The following is a 19,536-nucleotide window of genomic DNA, read 5'->3' on the forward strand; positions in this document are numbered from 1 at the left end:
AGAAAGATTTGCATTTATAACAAGGTAAATAACAAAGCACAACAAGATGTGCGAGATGTAATTCCTCAAGTGTGGTCGGAATTGCCTTGACGTGGCAATCTTACCTCATGAACTAACAGTCCTTAAAATCAATTGTGCTATATATACTGGTACATGAAATTTGGGTGGGCTTTTTTTTAGCTACATGATCCATGCAACTAGAATCCTAAGGTCACGTCCCAAGGCCTTGAATTATAGTTTCCAAGGGGTGCTCTTGAACTTAAATGATGTCCTTCACCCTGGCTTAGTGTTACTTCATGTTTCTACTTTATAAGCGCTAATAGTTCAAATTGTAAATCTGCGAGCGAATGATCTAGTCAAAAAAGCTGCTTTTTGTTGTTCTCGCCAGCAGCTTGTTTTCATAAGGCTATTTAGAAGACCACCGGAGCCTGACTGAATGGCTGATCTGACAGGGCACATAGGGATCCCTTTAAAATGCATTTTCATATAAAAAAAAAAAAACTATGCAGGAATATTTTCTTTTTATCTCACGGAGTTGCATAGTGCCACCAGAGATAGCTCAAGAGCTTAATTGACCGATCATGGACCTTCAGAAGTTCATCTGTAAATCTTAACACCGACCTCACTTGCTTGTTGGCTTCGGTTGAGAAAATGACTGCTTTGCGTGGCATGCTGCTATTTCTTTGGAGTCTGCAAGCATCTTCATCATCTCTTTAAAGTACTACACTTTGTGACGAGTATGTGGGATTGTGCCTTTTGTTATCAAGTACATGCCACAGGGTATGGTCTTCCATTAACACCTTTAGTGAGCCTTATGAATGAACAACTGTTGTACGTTTCAGAAATAGCCACCATCCACGGGGTTGCGTTTTGAGCCGTCGAAACTTGCGATCAAATTTGTCACAACACCGTAAATGAATAAATAACCTTTATAAATTGAATTAAACCATAATGGCAAAACATTTGATCGGTTCTAGCTAGTGACCTGTTCAATCTCCATATGGAGGGGGAAAAAAATTTTTAGTTTTACAAAGTGTGAACTCTTTAGTGAAGTAGACGTGTGCCGTGTCGTTTTTGTGTGGTAATGCATTGGAGATTAGTTGTAACCCAGTGTCTTGTAGAATGTTGGCATGACTCCTTTTCTCTATGTTGTATTGACGTCAAAGTATCCACCTAAAATGGACTGAAGTGCAATAACTTTTTTGTGCGCCATAGTATCCTTAATGGAGGATAATGCCCTCTTACATTTATCCATGGTTTTTTTCTTCTTCTTCCTTTTAAGCAGGGTATTTAATTTCACTTATTTATTTTTTGGGGGGGATTGTACAAATTTGACCTCCTTCCTGCTTTGCCTCCATAAGTGGCACTTTCTTGTGGAATGTACAATGGACTTGGTGGAAACTGTGATAGGTGTCAAAGCCTTATCGATACTTCTTGCTTACTGGAAAGATGGCATTTCTGTTTGCTCATCGGTTGATAGGTCAGAGAGTGTCGTTTTCCATGAACCTTCTTCTGCGCCACTTAAAGTCTGTCTGCTTTTTGTGGCATGTTAAGCATTTGTGTATGTGTGTGTGGGGGGTGTTTAGACCTGTTCATTTACCTCTGATCAATTGATACCAAAAGCAAAGCGCATTGCCAGGAATTAGTTATTTTCCGGATTAGAGATTGTGATAGCTGTATTTGGAAATGGTATCTTGAATGTTGTTGTCGTTGTTGTTGTCGTCGTCGTCACCAGTGAAATATGCAGGTTTTTACTTCTCCCCACACAACATTTAAACTTTGGGCCATATGTTCTGCGGTACCAAAGAACGTTTCATTGCTGATCTTTGGATCAGGTTTTGTTTGTTTTTGTTTTGTCTGACATCAAGATCCCAATATTTGTTGTTTCATGTCTTTGTACATTTTTGAAGAAAAAAAAATGGAACTTATACCATAATGAAACATTCCTTTTGAACTTCATTGAACAAAACAGAGATACCGTTGGCAACCAATACCAGAAGTCATATAATAATCTTCAAATTAACTTTAATTTTGGCCTCAAGCAATCAATGACTTCATATTTGATATCACAGGGAGCACACTGAATAATAAAATCTAGTATTTCACAACATAGGACCAATGTATGTCTCTGTAGAGATGGCCACTTGATTTCATTCAAGAACAAGCAATACAAGTATCTAGAGACAATTGTATATTTCTAAAGATTTGTTGGCTCTGGCTGCTTTTGGCCTGGCTATGTAATCTGTGGCACCTTAGGTTAACACCCTCTTCTTGTAACTGAAACCAACATAAGAGATTTCAGTTCTAAGAGAGCCTTATTTCAGTCAAACTGAATGTGAATTGGATGTGTGCAGGATTTGGCCATTTCAAAGCGACTGGCTTTAATCAAGCGGACCTCCTGCGTTCCGTGTTTGAATCCAGTCTCACTAGGACCCGCCGTCTTTAAGACTTTCCAAAAGATTGCTGTTACAAGAAAAGCAAAAATACTACACAGTGGCTATGTTTCTATTGCCAAAACGCTGAACCGAACAGCTGGGATGGATGAAAGGCTCATTTATTTCCGATAAAACGGGGTTACTGTCCCTGCTTCCAAGCTTTGCTTGAACATGCCAAGTATTTGACTCGGTGATGTGACGGAAACACATCACGACGTGAAGGAAATGTGACCCTGACTTTAAAAAAGAAAAGAAAAAACTGCACTATTTACTTGAGTGTTGAACCCCAAGCTGTTCTTTTCTAATTGTTTAGACGATGGAAACAGTCACGATCGTGTAGGGCAGCACCCGGTGTGTATGTGTTGTGCGTGCGAGTGCGACAAACAGGGGACATATCAACCCTGTATACCTCATCGACATATCTGCAAATATCCTTATCCTGTCTTTAAGTTGAACGTGTATGAGATACCATCACCAGCAGAAGCCTGGGACCATTGCAGGGTCTACAACATCACACCAATTCCATATCAAACAATAAGATCACGACTTGCTTGCCGCTTCAAGTCTGACCCATACCCGCAGTGTCACCAACACAATGGTTTAGAATTAGCGAAACGTGAGGCATTTTAAGTAGCATTATCCTACCTCTGTGTTACAGCTTGATGCATTGAAATCTCCACCAGTTGTTGACAAATGGAAATATATATGTATATGGAACAGATATAACTTATAACCAACAATCGGTGATATAAGACAACAGTTAGTGTACTCGACTGTGTCTGTCTGTCATGTAACATATTTGTAAGTGTATACACAACAGAGTACCACTGGAATGTGAAGCCAGACTGTATTATGATTTCTTTTTCCTCTTTTTTTTTTTCTTCTCAAATTTAACTTTCTCCCCATTATTTCAAATGATGTCAAATGTGTCTTGCCTCTATCGCTTCTTTTGTTTTTTTGCTTTTTTGACAAAACGGAGAAAAATATCAGCCTGTACTAGCTGGCATTTACATTTGTGCTTTTTTTTTTTCTCCGTTTTTTTTTTTTCACTTTCTCTCACTTCTAAATGTTCACTGTGAGCGCTCTGAACTCAAGTTTACAGCTCTTCATGGTATGTACGTGTATTTGGTCGAGTTCAGTAGAGTGCGTGGATGGTTGTATGACTTTGGTACTGAAGCAACAACTCAATTTTCTACTGGTGGTGGGGGTTTGAAAGGGGGTTGGTTGGTTTGAGTTATGCACATTCATTCTGTACTAAAATATGGGGTATGTAGAATTCCCTAGCCTTACGCCCTTCCAAAAACACTACGCCGTCACTGGCTAATTTGCATTAGCTATCCGCCACCCTGCCAACTTTGTACCTCTGTACATATCCATTTTGGACCTGGGGGAACGGGGCGAATTCGGTGGATTCTGCCTGAATCTGTCAGGACGGTCACGTGACCCCCCTCCTAGACCTGAGGAAGGAGAACCCTCACCCTTTCAACCCCACAAAAAGACCTCAAGCCATTCATTTCCTTATGTGACAATGCAATCCTGAAAGCACTTTGCCTTGTTAATTCATAGTATGAGCTTGTGAGTGGTTACTTGTTACTAACAGATGTGAAACTCTGTACATGTATTTAAGTAAGAAAGAGCATAATCATTTTTAATTTGAGCTTATTAAAAATGAATTGGTCTCTCTGACTTTAAAGACAAAAAAAATCCCATATGTTTTTGTTAGTCAGGTTCATGAACTGCTGCAGCCAGTAGGTCTTGTCATTCAGTATCGTGGCTTAGAATTGGTAATGTTGAAATAAAATGCTATTGCTACATACAAGTTGTTGTTGTGTCTCTTCTGTATCTAAACACTACAAATTGTTAGCATGTTGTAATGGCATATTTTATTAAATATTACATGTATTTGTGATGGGATATACCTGTTAGGACACATCGTATAGGCCTTTTAACTTGTAATTTTTCAGATGGCTTGGGTTCAAATTAAGGTAAATATCTTTCCATTTTCTTTAGCACATTTTTCTTTTAAACATGTTTTTAATTTGCAGTGATAGCTGGAAATACTGAAATAACTGAATTCTTAAATGCACTTTTTCTGGAAACAATGACATGCTTATTGTAAATTTGTAAAGATCGTAGATTATTGTTTTAACATCCATGTTCAGCACACAAAAAACCATGTTTAAGGTTGCAAAGCATAAACATTTATATGATAAATGAAAGTAAGACGGCATAACACTGTATTTGCCCAATAGGGCAAGTTACGGTTACATCAACTGGCCCGAATCTCTTCAATCACATTCAATAGGGGGGAAAAAAACACAAGCTTCAGTTAAAAAGATGTTGACTGAGGATGCCTATGTATGAGATCCTCCCGCTGTTCCTCTTTATAAGCAATCTATTATCCAGTGCACTTTCTTCTGAGTATCCACATCTACACAGTAGTTCGTTGTGGGATGTGGTATGAACACAATACTGCTGGTTTAAATGGAAATTCTCGCACTGATATCCTGAGGATGATGTTGCATATAAATATTGTCTTTAAATCCTTAGTCTTCTCCCAGACTAATAGCAATATGATCCTCAAAAAGGGCGATACAAAGCATGACGGTGCCCCCTATCAGCAGGCCCAAACTCTGCAGGAGAAAGCGCTTCACGGGACTCAGGGATCCTGCATCTCCATGAAGCATTTCAGGCATCTGGGGAAGCAGCGTCACAATGTTTAAGTTATATAAAGATGCTGTATTCATTATGAGATGCAGAGGAGTCTTCAGCATTAAACAATAATAAAAAGATTTTTTATTATTGCAGTGTGTTTTACAAGTAAATACTATTTTAGTGTGGTCACGCTTTCCGAAAAGGTTCCATTTGTTACCATGAAAAATATTTCTAAAGATTTTATTAATTTTAAATGTTCATTTAAACATTAACAAGTACATCAAGGTCTGGTTTCACAGACAGGGCTTAGAGTAAACCAGGATTCGTCCAATTAGGGAATTTAAACTGGTGTGCATATTCTTGAGACAAAAGAATGGCAGTATTTTAAGATGTCAGTGCAAGTTGCTTTCAGTTAGGACAGTTTAAACATGTATTTTAGCCTGGGTCTAGGTCTAATCCATGTCTCTGATACTGGGGGAAGAAGTCTTACATTAAAAAAATGTATGTTTTTTTTACCATATCAGCAAGAGCAACATAAAGGAAGACCCCAGCGGTGATGGTGAGAATCCAAGGTGAGTGTGTTGCCCACTGGTTTCCCAGCGCAGTCCCTATTAAAACACCAACAAAACCCAGCAGAGCAGAGATGCCGCTGAACACAGCCAGTCTACGTACAGGCCAGCCTGCAGCCAACAGCACCGCCAAATCACCTGCAGACAAGAGCAAAGAAATATATAATTAATACCGATGACTCATAATGACCATTTATGGGCTACTAGAAACGGCTTGATCGTAGACCTAGCTCATGCGGAAGCTCATGGCAGAATACAGCGATTGTAGTGCTGAGTCCACCAGTCAGACTCTGAGAAAATGCAACACCTAGAGGAAAAAAAGAAAATGAGCTTAATTTATAAAAATGTAATAAATACATTTTAAAAACTTTTATACCTAAATTAAAGGTCAGTGTTTCTAAGCCTGTTTTGCATTGGGCACCAATATTCGCTAATATACAGTATATATACACCGATCAGGCATAACATTATAACCACTGACAAGTGAAGTGAATAGCACTTTGCCACGGATAAAAGCATTATCTCCACCATGGCCCCTGTTAGTGGGTGGGATATATTAGGCAGCAATTGAAGGTTTTGTCTTCAAAGTTGATTTGCTAGAAGCAGGGAAAATGTGCAAGTGTAAAGATTTGAGTGATTTGACAAGGGCCAAACTGTGATGGCTAGACGACTGGGTCAGAGCATCTCCAAAACTGCAGCTCTTGTGGGGTGTTCCTGGTCTGCAGTGGTCAGTATCTATCAAAAGTGGTCCAAGGAAGGAACAGTGATGAACCAGCGACAGGGTCATTGATGCACATGGGGAGCGAAGACTAGCCTGTGTGGTCCAATCAAACAGACAAGCTACTGTAGCTGAAATTGCATTAGCAGTTAATGCTGGTTCTGATAAAAAGGTGTCATAATACACAGTGCATCGCAGTTTGTTGCGCATGGGGCTGCATAGCAAAAGAGGGACTAGTCATAATGTTATGCCTAATCAGTATATTGTTTGTGTGTGTGTGGGTGTAAACATATATTTATGTGTGTGTGTGTGTGTGTGTACATATATTTATACACACACTCTTTTTTTATGTACCAATGGCTAGTCCATCTGTAAGGTTATGTATCCCATCTCCCATGACCACCATCCATGCCATGCTTCTGATGCCTGTTTTTCCTGGTCCAGGCTGCCCATGGGAATGATTATGCCCTGAGCTCTCATTCTGATTGGCTGATGAGGTACCTATAAACGAGTACAGATAAATTTAGAAATTGCTTAATCATTTTTTGCTTTCTGGTTTGTTCTCTCACATTAAACATACCCTGCAGCGTATCCAGCTCCCTTCCAGACTCTACATTGTGCCTAATTTTCTTTAAAATCTGTTAAAAGAATAGACAATTTTGTAATGGTAAATGACAACCATTCCATGTCTCTTTCCTCTTTCCTTTTATTTGCGTCAGCAGATCCTAATGAAAGTCCAAAAAAGATGTTTTCCACTGAATGAAGCTCACCTTAAAATGCTGCTTAAGACCCAGAAGACTCTCAAAGACAAATAGAAGGTAAAGTCCTCCCAGAACACCCAGACCCTTGAAAACAGTATCCTGATGTTCAGTGTGTTGACTGAAGATGGCCTGAAATCACAAACAACCATAGCAATCCAATAAAAAAAAATTGTGTAATTTAAGAGATAATGTAATTGTATCCTAGATAACAGAGAATGTTCTCAGAGCTCTCTCAAAGTACTGCAAAAAATGGGTACTGCAGTCCAAATTCAAAGTATTGGAGAGACTTGACACTCGGGTTTCTAGATTGAGGACAAGCAACAGGAGGGAGTAAAATGGACACCGGAAGGCGAGGAAACTTAGACACAGTACGCTGATGAGTTGTTAGCTGGGATATTTGAAGAATTACAGATTAATGATGTACTGATTTCTCATTTGCATTGTGTTACTTACATGGGGCAGGAGGTGCAGGAGGGCATCTCCACAGAGCGTGCCCACTGCCATCCCAGCCATCGGGCAGAGGAATATTTGAAGGATAGAAGGTTGAAGCAGGGGTGCCAGTCCCAGGGCGACCAGGGAGGGCAAACTGATGACAAAGAGTGCCAAGGAGGCCCAACCTAGAGCTGAGATAAAACAGCTTTGTTAAATCTTCCTTGTCATGAAAACAAACACAAACTGATTCTGATATCAGACTCAACGGAAACAGTTTACACATACACACACACCTCTGAGGAAACCCTCACTGGTTTTGTTTCTCTGTGATTGCTCCTCTGTGTGTCGCAGACACACTCCGCTGTCAATTTGGTACAGGAGGGCAGGGCACAGGAAGGTGAAGTGGGCAGGAGTGATATGGGATGCTTGGCCCAGCCCAAAGTTCCATAAGAGCTGGGTAACGTTTAGACACTGCGATAAAGAAATCAGAAATGTGAGATAAGATTCAGATTCAGCATTATTACATGGTCTGGAATACTTGATTCTGATTGGTCAATTTTCCTAATATCTGCTAGCCTGACAAGCCAGACCCACATCAAGATGTTTGCACGTGCAACTCGGCCCTCATTATATTAAGCCCCGCCCACCGACTCTATACGCGATGTGATTGGCCCGACAAGAGTTAGGCGTTTACAGGTCAGAAGTGAATTGAGAGTTGCTAGACGACACTCGTGGCGAATTAGATTTGCTGCCGCTAGAGTGCGTCTTGATTTCTAGGCTAAATATCTGCTGTTGTCCATTGTAATGGTGCATATTACAGTGCTCTTCTGAGTAAAGCTAACATTACTTCGATATCTCTCGCTTTCTCTTGTTTTATACAAACACAACTGACTGCAGTATTAATATTACTGTAAATTCCAGTGGTCATCATTAAAGCCCTGCATTTATGCCCGAGCCCGACGGGCCCCGACTTTTTTACGCCCCTCGGGCCGGGCTTCGGGTCAATTTTCATGTCATACCTAAAACGCGGGCCGGGCTTCGGGCCTTTTTATAGGCTTCTCCTTCGTTTTATATTTATTTTATCAATTAAAAGGAACAATGAGTTCTGCGCTGGTGGAAACAACACGAGACCATAATAGCTAACGCGACTGTCAAGATGGCTCGCACAGTGTTCAGAGCATAGGTTCAGAGTCCGCGCCAGCAGCAGCGCGCGTTTCTTCAGCGCGGAGACACACTGCAAGCGTGGTGTGAGCGTGGCGTTTCTGTTGCGTGTCATCCGCGGGGCGTCTGGTGCTATTAATGTACAGGGAAGCCCTATACTTCATGTTAAATATAAATATATTGCCTATTGATACAGCAAAGACAACTTCGGCAGTAGCCGGCCCATGCCATATCCATGGTTTTGACGGCAAAAGGCTACAGAATAATTCGTTCTGTATTGACTGGTTTAATATTTCAAAATCGATAATTAGGCTATGTTGTCTTTTATTATTACAATTAGGCCTATCTGCATTTATGTTAACCTACAGACTTTCAAACATTATGTCATTATGTGTCACAATGTTTTATGGGCTATATGTTGTACAGATAGATATGATGGTGCTGCAACACGCATCGCCGCAAATGACTAATGCAAGCCAACGCAAATGGCCGTAAATGAAACTTAAAATAAGTCTAAGATAGTCAAAAACACCATCATCTTCAATAAAAATGAATGAGATGAATGAGATCATTATCTTACCAGTGCGTCGCGCTCTCTTATGTGGTAGCCTATTTGAATCTGAAATAAGCTGCTGAATAAAATGCATCTTAATCTTTTGCTTCCGTTGCTGTAAACTCCGTTAAATGAGCATATACCCCGGGAATTGAAGATGGGATTTATATTCATTTGCGTAGGTGTAAGGTAGGCTATAAGACAACCTGCATGTGCTTTTTTTATTTTATTTGTTTAGCTCCGTTTGCGAGAGCCGCGAGCAGAATCAGCCTGCCTCAGCTCGTCAAAAATGCCTTTTAGGCTACTGGTGGTAATAGTTGGCGAAATTAACTAACATTGTGATGCTTGAAGTGTTTTATGGATTTTATTATAGGCAAGACAAGTCAAGAGTTGATTTGAGAGACTAAATTAATTAAATATGCGGTTAACTCACTGTCGGCCGCTGGCCGCTTTTGGTCGTCACTTAAAAAAATTAAAACTTTAATTTAACAAACAAAAAAATGCTCTAAACATTTTTCTAAATTAACGTACTAAAGAAACGAAACGAAAAATAACTACTTTGACATTAAAAACAAAACAGAACTATTTTAATGGCTGCAACAATGTAAAAAAAAAAAAAAAAAAAACGGGCTCTAGTCGGACTCGGGCCGAGAATTTTGATAAGCTGTCGGACACGGGCCGGGCTAGGGCCTCAGCGTCTCGGGCCCGGGCCGGGCTAGGGCCTAGATTTGAGGCCCGTGCAGGGCTCTAGTCATCATGTCGCTATAGGTTGACTGTAAATAACTACTATTTTACTTAATGGACACATTAAGATAATATACAGGCAAAGTTATAATATAATAATAATTAAATGCTTATATATATATAGTTTACTTTTGTGATAATGACTGCCTGAATGCCCTGTAATGGAAACCCATTTCTGCCACTTAAAAAAAAAAAGTCATAATAATGACCAAAAAAAACTGTTTAAATTATGAAATAATCATATCTCAAGTCATGTTTGTTATGAAATACTAAGTCATAATTATGATATTATGAAGTCAAAGTTATGAGATAAAAAGTCAATTTTATCATCTCAATTTGGTTTTTTAACTTTTTAACATTAATTTCAAGTTTTTCTCAATGGTTTTTGTTATCTTTTTATGTCAGTCATTAAATTGTTAACTCATAATTTCTACATTTTATATCATAATTCAGATTTTTATCTTATAATTATAACATCTTAACTCGATTTCAATATCATGTCATAATTATGACTTTTTATTTCACAATTATGACCTACTAGACCACAGTTATGACATTGCATCTAACTATTCATGTCACAATTGTGATTTACCAAAACATGTTTATTAATGTGGCACAAATAGGCATCCATACTTATATATGGATTTACATATGGCATATACTGTGTTTTAGATGCTAGTCCACAGTAATCGATGCGTGCATGCTGGTGATTAAACAGCATCTCCAGAAATGGTCAAAATGACTATGATGGTCAAACTAGCTTTGCCAGTTGAGTTTTACTGATATACAATATGGCTCTTCTGGCCCACTAGCTAGACCAGCATTAAACCAGTTAAAAGCAGGGTTCAGCAGGGTTCTCTAATATGATTGCCTCTCTCAAAACAGTCAGTTTACAGAGAGCAGGAAAGGCAAACAAATTAAACTGTACTGTCTGAACACCTTAAGATATCAACAGACCTTTGGTCATGTGATAGTGAAGAGGATTCAGTTACAGACTTTGTCCGTTTAGAACACCCTAACAGGAAGTTCAGGAGTAAATACTCACATTCCCATGAAGGTGTTTCTCTGTCGGATGGTCTGACAGTGGTGGCACACTTTCTTCCAGTTTGGTTCTTTGGCCAGGGTGTGGAAAATAGTCGGTGTGACCCCATTCTGCAGGAGATTCACTGAGCACTGATTTAATGTTAGGTCTAGGACTGAATGTTTTAATGGATTAGTCTTTGGTGTGAGAATAAAATTATATTTGCACTCAGTAAACAATAACCATAATATCAAAAACAGGACATTCAACAGTTGTTTTGTAGGAATAATAGAAGTTCAAATAAAGTTTAAAAAAGTCAACTCTATAAGCACCAGCCAAAATCTGTTAGTGTATAGAAGATAATATAATAATGCTTTAGCCATCTTACCTTTCTTTGAATGAAGGTGAGTTTGTGGTACTTTGAGGATGATGATGGTCTTCATGTGGGTGGGAATGGGACAGGGGTTGAGAAGAATGCTTCACTCCACCATGTCGGATCTCCAGGACACTGACTTCCCCCAGACCTAAACTACCTAGCAACTTGTGCAGACCCTCATAGGTCAAAGTCCCATTGTCCCCATACTGAAGGAACAGGCGTTGCAAGTAGTAGCCCTTGAGATAAGATTAAATCTGAATTACTCTTTTGTCAACTGCTATCATTTTCAAAATCCACACTTTAATATTTTTATGATAGCGCATAGGGGTCATAAGCTTAGTCTGCAATCATAATACCAATCCACAAATTTCAACACAGGTGCTGAAACTACAACCCTAACCTAGTTCAATTTGAGTGATTGCATCAGAGTCATTGTTGATAAGATTTGTGCAGTTACCCTCCAGCAAAAAGCACTTCTCTGTATGTTTTGAAAAACCCCTCAAGGAATGTGGAAGATCTACTTTACCAGACATGTAGGAACAAGTAAATCGCAAAAGCCACTGCAGATTCTTAAAGACAAGCAACAACAACAACAACAAAAAACAATCCGCTACTTAATTTAAAAATATATATATAATCATTTAAACATACCTGCTCCTCAAAAGCTTCCTCTAGGTGTTCCAGTGCAGATTTGACTTGCGCGCTCTCATTCAGCTTTTTGACCTTGTTGACCTGGGGATGTGTTGGCAATGCTAGGATGGGTGGTATCATCACAGAAATGATACAGTGGTAGAGCAGAAGCTTCAAGCTTAGAGTTGCCCTTAGGGAAAATGCCAATAAATATTAATTTTATCATGTGGACCTCAGCAATCAATTTAACATAATTTGAATTAAGCATAATTCAATACTGCTAAATCAATCCCAAAAGTCCAATCCCACAAATCAATTACAGTTGGTAAAAATAAAAATCACAAGTAAATGCTTTGTAATATCTCAAATGTTCCTTCAAGATACAATGAGATTTAACGGATATGATATGGAAACTTTTACTGAAGTTTCATGCTTCTCATAATAAAAACACCATAATACCCTCACATATTTCTCCTCTACTGTCTCAAACATGCTTGAATTTCCCATAAAACCAGTCTGCAATTAAAAGCCAGGTATTGCTAGAAGATATACTATTTTTTAAAATTAAAGAGACATTTTGGAAAGTTATGATAGAGCAACAACATTTTAGGAAAATTAGCTTTTCCTGTGTAGGCCTATTGTATAACATTTTGCCGAAGACATTCTATTATACGAATAAAAGCTTGTGTGCAGTCTTTAAAGCTACAATAATGTAAAAATGTAACTAAACTCTTTACCAGACTATCTGTCCACCCATGATTTTCGGCAGTTTCTTAGGTTACATGGTCTCCAGAATCCTCTCGGTATCCTAGTGTTTAAGCACAAGGCATGGCGCATTGTTTTATTCATCTTGAAGTTAATGTTTCACCAGCAGACAGCTTTGAGCCTATCGAAGATCACACGACGCGAAGCATTGATCAACTTGGTTTACCTCATGACTGATTGTATTGTAAATTCAACACATTCTCACTCCCATCCCCTCAAATAATGAAGTACTTTGGCCTATTCAAGTAACTTCCATGTCATCTGTTTTTTTTCTTTTTTTTCTTATGTATGCACACATTGTATAATGATTTTAGATTAGTAAGATTGTATGTTTACGGGTAAAATAAATCTGGTTTATTTGCTCCTCCATACACACACTGTCCTGTAGGCGCACCAGCAGATTCAGACTTCATCCGCTCGGCTCAGGAAGAGAAATCAGCCATCTCTCAGATCACTACAAATATCAGTCTTTATATCCAGAAATCACAGTAAGCCTTGGAGGAATATCGCGATCTACGGGAACAGGTATTACAGTCCTGCTGAGAGATTTTTAACGTTTTATTAATGTGGACTTGTAACATTACCTTATTGTAACAAACTGGAGGCAAATGTAGTCACGAACACAACAAGACGATATTTGATCAGAACAGTTTTTAAATGACATTTACATGGGCTTTGCTAACGGCTAAAAATTGTGATGTGACATTTAAGGACGTGTGGTGTAACGTTTTCAGACCAAAGCTGTTCTTTCGGCATGCGTCAGCTAGTTGGATTTCATGCTAGTTAGCCACGCTAGCTCCATAGCATCAGCTCATGCACTTTAAATGTAATTTTGCAGTAAATACAATTAATTTTGAGCCATCCGTTCTTTGCTGTACGAAAAAAGTGAACACCGTAAATAAGTCACTTGGTTGTGAATATTATGTTGGTTGTTTTTGTATATCAGCGTTAGCGAACCGGCTAAAGCTAAGCGCCTCATTTAGTCGCTCAAACACACCAGCAAACGTGTGTTATCAGGTTGGCAGACGTGAAGCCTTTTTTCATCGCCAGGAGGTTTAATTTCTGTACAGCTTCGTTAACAGCTGTGCTTTCCTGTCTGGTTCATTACCGAATGTATATTAGTAGGAGAATAGTTAGCCTGTCTGTCTGAATCCATATATTCGTGCCTTCTTGTAATGTTCAGATGTACTTTTATGAATAATGCATATTGTTTAAATGGCCACATCTGTCTCTTTAACATTAATCCCTCAGTCCCATTTTACTTGGTATCTTTGCAGGTCTCACTCTCTGTGTGTGTATGAGTGAGATAATACTTGTTTTGTCCTTTAGTGATGGCAGTGTAGGACCCTGTTGATGACATCCAAGGGTCTCCAACTTTAATTTAGGGGATTGTCAGACCTATCATCTGGTATGCAGTCCAAAATAGGCAGTTTACAGTCGTTTCATGGAACAGAATGTTTTTGGCACTGGTAAACGTGTGCCAGAGCAGTTGTGTGCTTCCAAATGCACCTTTGGTGATAATGCATCCATGCATGATCGATTAAATCTTTATTGAATAAAAGCGAGGTATGCCATTGCTGAAATGGGGGTTTAGGGGAGAACGTTCTGAACCACCCACACTCTCCCCCTCCGTCTGCTTAGACAAGCTAAAATTAGGTCACCACCAGCCTACCGGGACAAAACACCACCCCTCCCAGAACTGTTATGAATCGGAAGAGATGCTGAGACTACACTTATTTGCTTTGGATTGGTTTTAACAGCATTTTCCTTCTCCTGTTTTATGTCTTATCAGATTTGATGGAAATTTGAGTGCTGCTGGATTCAAGTGTTTTTTAACCACTGTTACGTTACATCATACACTTTTAATCCCTGCAGACCACATCTGCTTTGTTTCAGTAGGCTGTGGAAAAGCGGTAGATGTCTAAAAACTCACCGCTATAATGCCAGGGTGTAATGGATGGTTACCAGGGTGTTGCTGTGTTGTTGCTAGGGTGTTACTTACTGCCATCCCAGCCACAAGCCTCCATGATGATTTTCTGCATGCCAGGCTAAATTCTGATTGGATGAACCACATTTGAGTCAGTTTCTTAGTTGCTCTTAAAGGAATACTTTACCACTTTTTCATATTAAACTGTGTTATTCCCTTAAAGGGTTAATTCGGCGATTAGCATATGGATTTGTATCAGTAGAAACCCTGGAGTATATTCAATTGATCGTGCTTCCCCCCCCCCTATATCCCCCTGAGACGAGAGATTTATGCATTTTATTTCTGGAAAAATTCCTCTCGTGACGCAAATTGACAATATTTGCGTCATCTTTGGAATGTTTGCACAGAGGCTAAAGACTACAGCCAGCAGAGGAAGCCATTTCCGCATGATTTCGCACATGGGGAATAGGAGATCACACTTACAGCACAGCTCAGCTACAGGCATTAATTTAAACGGATGCTGAGCAATGTAAGTGTTTTAACTTCTCAAATTAATTTCTATGAAAGTTAAGCTTCCAAAGGCATGAACTGAAAATGCGTTGTGAAAGTATGCCGCGAATGTGGTCGCGATTACCTCAGCTCTCATCACGAGAGCTCATCAGCTCATTTATGATGTTAAATGTAATCTGACTCCTAATCTGAGTTAGTGCTGTGAGACTCACGCGGCAACTCGATCGTTATATTGAACACACACGTTCAGTATTTAATTGTACTTTCTGAACTCAGTCACTGTAATCCAGTAGCGGTGGCGTTGGGAATGGCCTCACAGGGCAGAGAAGCATTCAGGGAATTGTAGTCTTTCATCCCCATGAGACAAAAATACATTGTCTGTCTTTTCTAAATCTAGAATGCACCAAATTCAAAAATAATTTCACATTTCTACTACATTAATGACCCAGTTTAAATACAGATTCATCTTCCCAGCGGTGAAGTACCCCTTTAACTAAGACGAGTTGATACATACCTCTCTCGTCTCAGTGCATGCACTTAATCGCTCTGACGCGCAGTGACATTCTGATAGCATTTAGCTTAGCCCATTAAGCCCAGTTCATTCACTATGGTACCAAACAGAGATTGACCAAACACCTTCACATTTTCCCTATTTAAATACAGTTACACGAACAGTTGAACGACCTAGTATGGTGACATAGAAAAGCACCACGTTTTATTTTAAGCAAATTAAAAGGGAGAACTATAATGTATGGCGGAATAGCATTTCTGAGAGTACTTCGACTCGGCGCAGTAAAAAGTCCCGGCCGAAACATCCTCCGTCACATCTCCCCCTCCCCCCTATTTTCAGAAATGCGAGAGGGAGGGGGAGATTTCACTTTTTACTGCGCCGAAGTGAAGTGAACTGGTGGGCTAAATGCTATCAGATCGTCACCGCGCGTCAGAGAGATTAAGTGCATGCACTGAGACGAGAGAGGTGTGTATCAACTTGTTTTAGTTAAGGGAATAACATAGTTTAATATGAATAAGTGATGAAGTATCCCTTTAAAGCACTGCCCACACAAATATATTGCTAAATTAACACATTTCATCTCGCATCATATTGTCCTGCCCTAAGGCTATGACTGGGTGTGTGCACATGTGGCTTGTTGTACTATTACGTCATCAGCCTCTCAAATTAGCTGCCTCTTAATTCCATTGCAATGCATCAAGGCTTTAATGGTTTTGGATTTCCACTCAAGAGACAAAGTGGAAGGAAAAAGCATCTCAATAAGCTTAAATGATGGCATCCATTGGATACAAAACATCTTGAAATGCTAGGGAATGGACTAATTGACGGTAAATATGCCTATATAACTTGTCTGAAGCTTCCAGGAAGTGTTTCAAACAAGGCTTTTTGAGTCTTGATTAAATTGCTTTGAAATAAGTAGCAGTGTATTGATTGCATCGTAATGCATGTCTTGCTTTCTCTTTCTTAAGGGGGATGGTCGGTCTTGCGTCGTAAGGAAAGTCGCCTTCCCCACCTGACACATGAGGACAGCTCATTGTACAGGGATCATGAGGGCTGTGCTTTAGTGAGGTACGTGTGGCCTTTTTTTTAAATTATAATGACAGATTATAATCCCTTGTACTCCATTAATGCTACTGTGCACTTTCTAATTGCTCAAATAATGAATAATTCACAAATGATTGAAACCCTATGATTTCTGCATCGTCATATCATGCACAGAAACTCAGGTCTTTTACAGAAACAAGGTTTTCACGGCAATCCATCAAAATAAAAGTTTAACTTTAAATTGTGACAGAAATATATTACTGTTGTACATGTCTCATTTAGGGTGCGTTCACACTTGAAGTTTGGTTCGTTTGGTCCGGACCAAAAAACAAAAACAAACAAAATAGTCCTGGTCCGCTTAGCGTTCACCCGGGCATTTTTAACAGCGAACCTAAAGTTACCGAACCAAAGGCACAGGGAGACGCTCACAACCTGATTGGTTGGTTTATATGACGTAGGAGCTGCTTACCGAACATTCAAAACAATGCTGTGTGCGGATTACAAGCGGGCATTTTATGCGTGTACATATGGCATTATTTTTTTACCAGAGAACTCATGAAGAGCTCATGAAATGCTCAAAACATCCAAAACAACGCTGTGTGCTGGATTAAACGGGATCATTTAATGTGTGTACACGTGGCATTATTTTTACCCGCTGAGAATTCATGAAGAGCTCATAAAATGTTCAAAACGTTCAAAACAGCAGCAGGATTTCCTCCGTTGTGCAGAAAAGAGACGGAAGTTCTGTCGTCTGTCCCTGCTAATAATGGGCAACACAGGAACTTTGATGAGAAGAGCCAGGTATGCTTTTTGTGTGTTTTTTCTAGCATTTTCAAAACATGCTCGTCTGACCAAATATTGATTAGGCACTTCCTCGTTGCTCCACGTTTGCCCTCTAACGTTAAAGTTATTCATTTTGGATACACCGATCTTTCTGCGTCGTCAAATCAGCTGACTATGCGTCGCATCTTGTGACATTACGTCTGGTTTTTGGTTCGTTTACATGTCTTTGGTCCGGGTTGCATTCATATATCAATCGAACCGCACCAGAGTTCGTTTGAAAGCAGACCGAGACCCCTCTTTTTAGCGGTCTCAGTCCGCTTGTTTGGTGCGCACCAGGGTTCGGATGGCAGCGTTCACATATGTTCAAATGAACCGCAGTAACCGAGCAACCGCACCAGGGTTCGTTTTAATCGAACCAAATATGACAAGTGTGAACGCACCCTTAGGCTTGCTATGATAGTCTGTTACCAGTGTTACCAGTGTTCAGGCTAGTGATCGACTGATATTGATTTTTTTTTTTTTTTCGATTATTTGCATGTTTATGTTCCGAGAACCAATATTTAATTATTGTGTTATTTCAGTTTTTTAACAATTACAGCAACAGCACTAAACTGAGCTTTTTAAACGCTAATTTTTGCAAATGCACTCCCTTACATACAGAACAAAATACATTTACATAAATAAATAGTCTGAAAGAGTGCATTTTTTATATATACAGTGTAAAGTCTTTTTAACATGCTGTTTAACCTTTTTGTTTATGGGCTGTGCAATATTTCAAAATATCGCAAATATGCATATTGCAATATAATAGGCTACTTCAACATTGTGAATATACACACATAGTTATGTCAAAAACATAATAAAAAAAAAGGCTGTCTTGATGAGTATTCTTGTAAACATGTAAAAATGATATCATTTGGGGAAAACCGAATGCGTATCAATAGGATCCGTGCATTAGCTCTTAAAGTGACAGGCGGCTAATACAGAAAACTTGCTGCTGTTTGTCAAACAACAAGAGAAAATCACTGTGCTCTTGGCTGAATAACCTTTGTGGCTTTATTAAGTGTATATTTAATTCATGTGAAGAAGTGTTTTTAGTTCTTATTTTTAATAACAAATATAAATTTAAATAACTAAAATAATCGTCCAAACCTAGATCAGGTGTCTTTGTTTATCTTGATGTTCAGTTTTAGGTTAATATGACTAAATATTATCAAGTCAAGCAAAGAGTTTTTGGTATTTAAATATTTGAATTGTATTTTTTGTTTACATTGATGTTAAAATTATATTGTCATATTTATGACATACTTTTTGCTAAAATGCTGCTGGTCACTTTCAGAAGTTGTAGCGATTACTTTACCCATAAATGGTATCATTCTCAGTTTTTAAATAATTGTTTTAATATAATTGAATCGATTTTACACACTAATAGCAATATCGTATCGGATATCGAATATTGCATTATTTAACAAGATATTGCATATCTCTTTTTTTATTTTTATATCGCACAGCCCTAAAAGGGCGGGTGAAATTCTGTTTCATGCATACTGAGCTTTTTACACTGTTTTGTGTGTCAATTTCTGTGTCAAAAATACTCCTTCCGGTTTCTCACAAGTTTTGGAGAGTTTTTCCGAGTATGGCTCGGCTTGACGTCGATAGAGCGTAAGGTCCTTGTATGGGCCGTACAGGCTCTTCTCCCAGCAGGGTGCGTGCGCGCGCGACTAGAGCGAGAGAGGAAATGCACGCCCATAAACAATGCTCTCAGCTGCAGATCCACTCATCCGTGAACACTTATGTCGGTTATAGTCCGCGCCACGCTCCACTTTATTCCTATGGGTGACATCAAGCGACTTCAACGCTTCAGCACAGCATTCCAGGAAGGGAGCGCTGCATTTGAACCGTTTTGAACGCAGAAATGACGGGAAGCTTCACAACATCGCA

General features: G+C 39.2%; 2 protein-coding genes across 3 annotated transcripts in view; one reads left to right on the plus strand and one right to left on the minus strand.

The window, feature by feature from the left end:
- slc39a5 (solute carrier family 39 member 5) lies at nt 1–16,727 on the minus strand. Of its 2 annotated transcripts, none has more exons than XM_067445813.1 (13): nt 13,405–16,727; nt 12,793–12,863; nt 12,077–12,245; nt 11,438–11,661; nt 11,074–11,224; nt 7,864–8,041; nt 7,592–7,761; nt 7,148–7,267; nt 6,958–7,015; nt 6,732–6,878; nt 5,886–5,966; nt 5,607–5,797; nt 1–5,131 (listed from the first exon to the last, which is right to left on the minus strand). In XM_067445813.1, exons 2-13 carry the CDS (start codon nt 12,810–12,812, stop codon nt 4,982–4,984), a joined length of 1,659 nt encoding a protein of 552 aa, XP_067301914.1. In that variant the 5' UTR covers nt 12,813–12,863; nt 13,405–16,727; the 3' UTR covers nt 1–4,981. The 2 variants fall into 2 exon arrangements, with proteins under 2 accessions (XP_067301914.1, XP_067301915.1); XM_067445814.1 differs by having other exon boundaries at nt 13,818–13,830.
- The window catches only part of rnf41 (ring finger protein 41), a 14,965-nt gene continuing 8,618 nt past the window's right edge, over nt 13,190–19,536 (plus strand). Inside the window, exons 1-2 of the mRNA XM_067445816.1 lie at nt 13,190–13,345; nt 16,737–16,836. The gene's annotated coding sequence lies outside the window, so the exon portion shown is untranslated. The remainder of the gene's footprint in view (nt 13,346–16,736; nt 16,837–19,536) is intronic.

Source organism: Pseudorasbora parva, chromosome 6 (assembly GCF_024679245.1).
Source record: "Pseudorasbora parva isolate DD20220531a chromosome 6, ASM2467924v1, whole genome shotgun sequence".
Classification (NCBI taxonomy): domain Eukaryota; kingdom Metazoa; phylum Chordata; class Actinopteri; order Cypriniformes; family Gobionidae; genus Pseudorasbora; species Pseudorasbora parva.